Source organism: Anneissia japonica, unplaced genomic scaffold (assembly GCF_011630105.1).
Source record: "Anneissia japonica isolate Jap-2015-1 unplaced genomic scaffold, ASM1163010v1 scaffold2707_len876726_cov182, whole genome shotgun sequence".
NCBI classification, from domain to species: Eukaryota; Metazoa; Echinodermata; class Crinoidea; order Comatulida; family Comatulidae; genus Anneissia; species Anneissia japonica.
The window spans coordinates 424,147-430,724 of NW_022723260.1; the positions used below are offsets into that span (position 1 = coordinate 424,147).

The window sequence follows — 6,578 nt, forward strand, 5'->3', positions numbered from 1 at the left end:
GTATTATGAAGTATAAGCATATTATTGTAAACATTTGTATTGCGAACAAGGTCAGTGATTTATAGACCAGTTGAGTAGGCCTAGACATTTACTGTGACTGATCATTCATGAGTCTTTCTTTTTGCTTTAAAAAAAATAGATTTCGAAAGGACCTCCGGATTGCAGCAAATACCATTGACGAACGAAATGCAAGCCGAGAATTTCCCTACTATAGCCTTCACCCTGATAACATCCCAAACGGAATATCCATATAAACCAGTAGACCAGTAAATAAGTCTCAAATGCTGTTCGAATTGTGTACTTCTGGTTAAAAAACATGAAATTTAGAATTCCCAGATTGATAGGCCTATGTTTTGATGTAATAGGGTACCTTATTTAAAGGGCACAGCGCCCACTAGTGGTTAGAATTAGTAAACCCAAAGTACTTACGATTCCAGTCGACTTATTTGTCGGGGTATCAGAATGAACATGTTATATGCATATTTACATTTGCCTTGTAAAAAAAAAATACAATAATGGTGAATACATTTTTTTTAGAAAATTGAGCGTGTATAGCCTACATGCGTATGTTAATGATCTTGCGTAAAATGTTCGTACATGTAAGTTTACACATTTTTAAATATTTATCTATTTATCATTTTTAATTTTTATTTATTGGAAGGCGATCAACAACTTAATCCCTAAGTGTTTGATAGAATAACACATAAATCACTATCCTCATTGGCCAGTTCTGTGCACTTGCTGTTGTATCCAGAAAGAAGGCTAGAAGCCAGGCACACGACAGTAATTTGTCTTAAATTATTTCTTCAATCAACCAATCGTTGGTATTGGTAATGCTCCTTATTTCAAAACGTCAGTGGCACATTCATGTAATTTGTCTTAAATTATTTCTTCAATCAACCAATCGTTGGTATTGGTAATGCTCCTTATTTCAAAACGTCAGTGGCACATTCATGTCATTTCTTGTTGGTGAAACATAATGAAAACGATATGTTTGAAGTAGTATTGTTAAATATTACCTGACAGACAAAAATCAGGTATACATGTTCCAGGTTTTTACCTTTATTTCGACCAACATATAAGTTCAATTTGTGCATAAATTTCTCAGTATACTGACAATACATAAGTTCAAGAGAGGTTTTTTAAGTCTTGTTTTTCAATATGTGGTATGACCGAGCTGTATTAAAAACCAAGTGTCTGACTTATAAATTCGTAAGTAGGTCGTTTCGGTTAAATTTTAGTATACAATATTCTATTAGTCTAGCAATACTGGATTTTTATATTTTCATTATTATTATATATAATATTGAATTTATTAGACCATGGTGTCGATCAAAGAACTTAGTGTGAATAGTGTGTTTGTATTCTTCTAACCCAATTCGCTCGGTTTTATCTTCAGTCATGATGCCATGGCATCCAATAGGCCTACCGGTATGTTTTACGAAACAAGTGAGCCGATATATTCAATAACTGTCTCTTATACACATCTAGATGTGTATAAGAGACAGTATATATATACTTCAGAGTAAACATTAGGCCTATTTAAAACGGATCCGTTTGTGTAAATTTAACAGGAAGTTGAGACTAAAAGCTGGCCGTGTATACACTACCAGATGTAACGATTTTATGGGAAAAGGGTTTAAAAAAATATAACATTTCACTTCTATGGTATTGCCTTATATATTGTAATTCGTTAATTAATGATGTTTAATAGAGACTTTTCGCAACGTTATGAAAACAACGAATACGCCATATTCATTATCGTCATTTGTGCCTAAAACCTTCTTGAATATGACAAAAAAAAGGCATTTCACCTCTGTGGCATTGCATTATATATTGTAATTCGTTAATTAATGATGTTTAATAGGGACTTTTCGCAACGTTACGAAAACAACGAATACCCATATTCATTATCGTCATTTGTGCCTAAAACGTTCTTGAAATACATTATAAGAGCTGAATATGATCGTAGGTTGAACGGCCTACGTTGTGACAGATATGGTACTGTAGGGGATTGGATTGACTAACATTTGAAAACGTAGCCGTATTGGTTACTGTTTTCGTAAGCTTGCTAAAATCTCTATTATTGTCTTTTTTTCTCGATTCTAGAATCTAACGATGTGGTGGAGAATGATTTTGAACTGTATGGCTTTAGAAGTACTCTTTCGAAATCGGTAGACACCGGTGGCTGCGACATACCGGTACGATAAACTTCTGATCAAGTTAAAAGATTTACATAAAAATTATTTTTCACTGAGAGGTTGGTAGGTAGGAGAATAACCCATAACTTGCAGCGTCATTGTTATGAATTGCGTATGGGCGTGGCTCGTGAGTACCTAGCAGCCGTAAATAGGCCTAGGAGGTGCTTCATGGGAATGACATGTTCACATCATTCCACAAATACAGGGGCTAAAAAGAACCATATCATTGGGGTAACTTCCTACTCTTCCGAAAGACGCAATGGTTCTTTAAATTGCACACGAGCAAGATGTATCCAGAATTACAGCACATCTTTTTTTCCCTTTTTTTTTTAATTGTTGCTGCCATTGATGTTTTGTATTTTTGAAGATCTTAATTATGGGCTATTAAATAAATGGTGCTGTTACGTAATGTTTCTTATCGCGATGCTTTTTTCATTAACAGGGAATTTGTGGAGAGGACGGCTTCGAAACTCGTGAACAAGTTATCGAGGTTTTCACGGTGATAATCTTTGTTTCCAGCGTGGGATGCGCTTCTTCTCAACATGGAATTTATGAACGTTACGCCTACCCACCTGCCTATCCTGTCTTCCTGAATGGAGAACCACCAAAAGATAAGGTATGTTAAATCACAGCCATTTTCTCTTGAGTCGCGTGTACGCTCTATTCCAACTTTAAACGCCTTTTGACGTCCGATATTGAATGAGAATCTCTTAAAAGATAGACGATGCTATAACTCAGGTGTGCATTTAGGCCTAATGTTTTTTATGATGTTGTCATAACACTCACATAGTAGTATTAGATGGTGTATTTATTAGATGTTATGTATGCAATAATAAAAATCAACAATATTAACTCATATGCCTGTAATAGGAACCAATTAGCATGCATTTTATTCATTTAGTTGCAAAATGGTTTTCTGTGCGGGTTGTACGCCTGTTTGTAGAAAGAATTCTTCCTGTTATCAACGACTCCTGACGTAATACTCTCTGTTTTTATAGAGTGAACGATCAGAATCTGATTTGGTAGCGGCCCTGCCAGAAAAAAGCAAAGTTCTTGAAATGCTTACGGTTGCCAAGTTATGGAGTCTAAGCAGCAGAAGCAAACTGGCTGAGTTTGATAAACAGTGGCTGTACAGCGAAGAGTGTTGCGAAGCTTTACAACAGTAAGGAACTGTATTACATAATTGAACATCAACACCATAATAATAATGACGATAATTTGGAGGAGCAAGGCTGATGATGAAGATTATCATTATCATAATTATTCCTCATCATTATCATATTTATTTATCGTCATTATTATTATTATTGAAATTTTACTTTTATTCCTGGATGGTCGGAAAATCGGATGGGATGATCTTATTAAATCCGTAGTTTGCCATAGGCCTATGTATTATGAAGTATAAGCATATTATTGTAAACATTTGTATTGCGAACAAGGTCAGTGATTTATAGACCAGTTGAGTAGGCCTAGACATTTACTGTGACTGATCATTCATGAGTCTTTCTTTTTGCTTTTAAAAAAATAGATTTCGAAAGGACCTCCGGATTGCAGCAAATACCATTGACGAACGAAATGCAAGCCGAGAATTTCCCTACTATAGCCTTCACCCTGATAACATCCCAAACGGAATATCCATATAAACCAGTAGACCAGTAAATAAGTCTCAAATGCTGTTCGAATTGTGTACTTCTGGTTAAAAAACATGAAATTTAGAATTCCCAGATTGATAGGCCTATGTTTTGATGTAATAGGGTACCTTATTTAAAGGGCACAGCGCCCACTAGTGGTTAGAATTAGTAAACCCAAAGTACTTACGATTCCAGTCGACTTATTTGTCGGGGTATCAGAATGAACATGTTATATGCATATTTACATTTGCCTTGTAAAAAAAAAATACAATAATGGTGAATACATTTTTTTTAGAAAATTGAGCGTGTATAGCCTACATGCGTATGTTAATGATCTTGCGTAAAATGTTCGTACATGTAAGTTTACACATTTTTAAATATTTATCTATTTATCATTTTTAATTTTTATTTATTGGAAGGCGATCAACAACTTAATCCCTAAGTGTTTGATAGAATAACATATAAATCACTATCCTCATTGGCCAGTTCTGTGCACTTGCTGTTGTATCCAGAAAGAAGGCTAGAAGCCAGGCACACGACAGTAATTTGTCTTAAATTATTTCTTCAATCAACCAATCGTTGGTATTGGTAATGCTCCTTATTTCAAAACGTCAGTGGCACATTCATGTAATTTGTCTTAAATTATTTCTTCAATCAACCAATCGTTGGTATTGGTAATGCTCCTTATTTCAAAACGTCAGTGGCACATTCATGTCATTTCTTGTTGGTGAAACATAATGAAAACGATATGTTTGAAGTAGTATTGTTAAATATTACCTGACAGACAAAAATCAGGTATACATGTTCCAGGTTTTTACCTTTATTTCGACCAACATATAAGTTCAATTTGTGCATAAATTTCTCAGTATACTGACAATACATAAGTTCAAGAGAGGTTTTTTAAGTCTTGTTTTTCAATATGTGGTATGACCGAGCTGTATTAAAAACCAAGTGTCTGATTTATAAATTCGTAAGTAGGTCGTTTCGGTTAAATTTTAGTATACAATATTCTATTAGTCTAGCAATACTGGATTTTTATATTTTCATTATTATTATATATAATATTGAATTTATTAGACCATGGTGTCGATCAAAGAACTTAGTGTGAATAGTGTGTTTGTATTCTTCTAACCCAATTCGCTCGGTTTTATCTTCAGTCATGATGCCATGGCATCCAATAGGCCTACCGGTATGTTTTACGAAACAAGTGAGCCGATATATTCAATAAATTACATTTAATGTATAAAATAAAGTATTGTGCTTTGATAGTGGCCACAATAATAGTGTTAAAAATGTCACGATGTCGTTGTTTTATACTAAGGATTTTTGAAAGGTTAATATATAAAGGCCTATTTAAACAATATTAATAAAGCGAATTTCTGCACTGCAAGTGTAAGAACCCTGACAGTTCTCACCATGGCCGCCAATCGGTGGGGACAGGGGGACACGCCCTTCCCCCCCCCTTTTCAAAGTGGGAGGGACATGACATCAATTATTGTTCCCCCTTCCTATCAAAACCCGACTTTTCAAAGCTAGTGGCAAGAACAACAATTACGAATGACTGTCAAATAATCTCATTCGAAAACATATAACATGATAATCAGTAGATAGTAAATAAGATAAATCAATATTTTTATAAATGTATAGGCCTAAGTGGGCTTTTGTTTCAAGTTTACGAGATTTATAATGAATATTCTGAAAACGTAATGTGGAAACCAATGTTAAATGTTATCCTTAAGATCAATTAAATACAACTTACAAAAGGCTAAAAAGCCTACGGCCCAAGCATTCCCTTTTTTCACATTAATTTAATTCCACTCCCACCCACCTTCCATTCATGGATCGACGTCGATGCAGGAGGGGGTACAGACGATCCGATCGCACCCGCTCTAAATTGTATTAAAAATAATTGTTGTATTGTATTGTTGATATGAATTCCATGTAATATTTTTGAGGTATGAGAGTGCAGTTTCCGGGCACCTAGACGTCCATCATAATCTCAAAATGTTATTACCTCAACCCTAACCATGGTGGGGCTGAGGTGGTGTGGACTTTCACACACCCCTACCTCAAAATCCTGCATCCGCTCCAGCATTAACGCCACACACACACAATCATTATAGGTAGAACACCCCAAACCTGCCCCACCACCCAAACCTGCCCCACCATCCCCACCCCATTCGGACCATAGATCATTGAGTGCCCGGTCCAAAGCCATAAGTCTAGGTACATATATTAGTAGAGTCGTTTTCATGAGATCCGTAACTAATTTTAGGATACCTTTTTTCTCGATGGATTTGGCAAGATGGACCAATTTAGATAAAATATAGCTCCTATATACCGCCCAGATATGGGAGGTATATTTGGTATCCAAAACGGACTTCGGTTATGTTCCAACTCCAGAGCTATAATCAGTGGCGGATCCAGTAAACGGAAAGCTGAATATCCATAGATTTTTCTCATATAAAATATATGAATTCCCATTGAATGAAAAACAAATTCACCATTAAAACACTAATTTCAATATGAATTAAATGAACAATCCTGTCTAGGAATTACGCCCACACAAAAAAATAAATAAATAAAAATAAAAAATAAATAAATTGGTTCGTGTGTGAATCGAACACACAACCTCCAGGTTTGCTATTCATTATCCACCATCAACTAAACTGCCTTAAAAAAAAATTGGTTCGTGTGGGAATTGAACACAACCACCAGGTTTGCTATTCATTATCCACCTTCAACC

The 6,578-nt window shown here is 35.2% G+C and overlaps 1 protein-coding gene across 1 annotated transcript in view; it reads left to right on the forward strand.

The window, feature by feature from the left end:
• LOC117112134 (arachidonate 5-lipoxygenase-like) overlaps window positions 1–4,453 on the forward strand; it is a gene marked incomplete in the record, with an annotated part of 13,429 nt that extends 8,976 nt beyond the window's left edge. Inside the window, 4 exon segments of the mRNA XM_033255192.1 lie at window positions 2,110–2,201; window positions 2,644–2,817; window positions 3,200–3,363; window positions 3,730–4,453. Coding sequence (XP_033111083.1) covers window positions 2,110–2,201; window positions 2,644–2,817; window positions 3,200–3,363; window positions 3,730–3,844 — 545 coding nt within the window.
• Window positions 4,454–6,578: the final 2,125 nt, after the last annotated feature.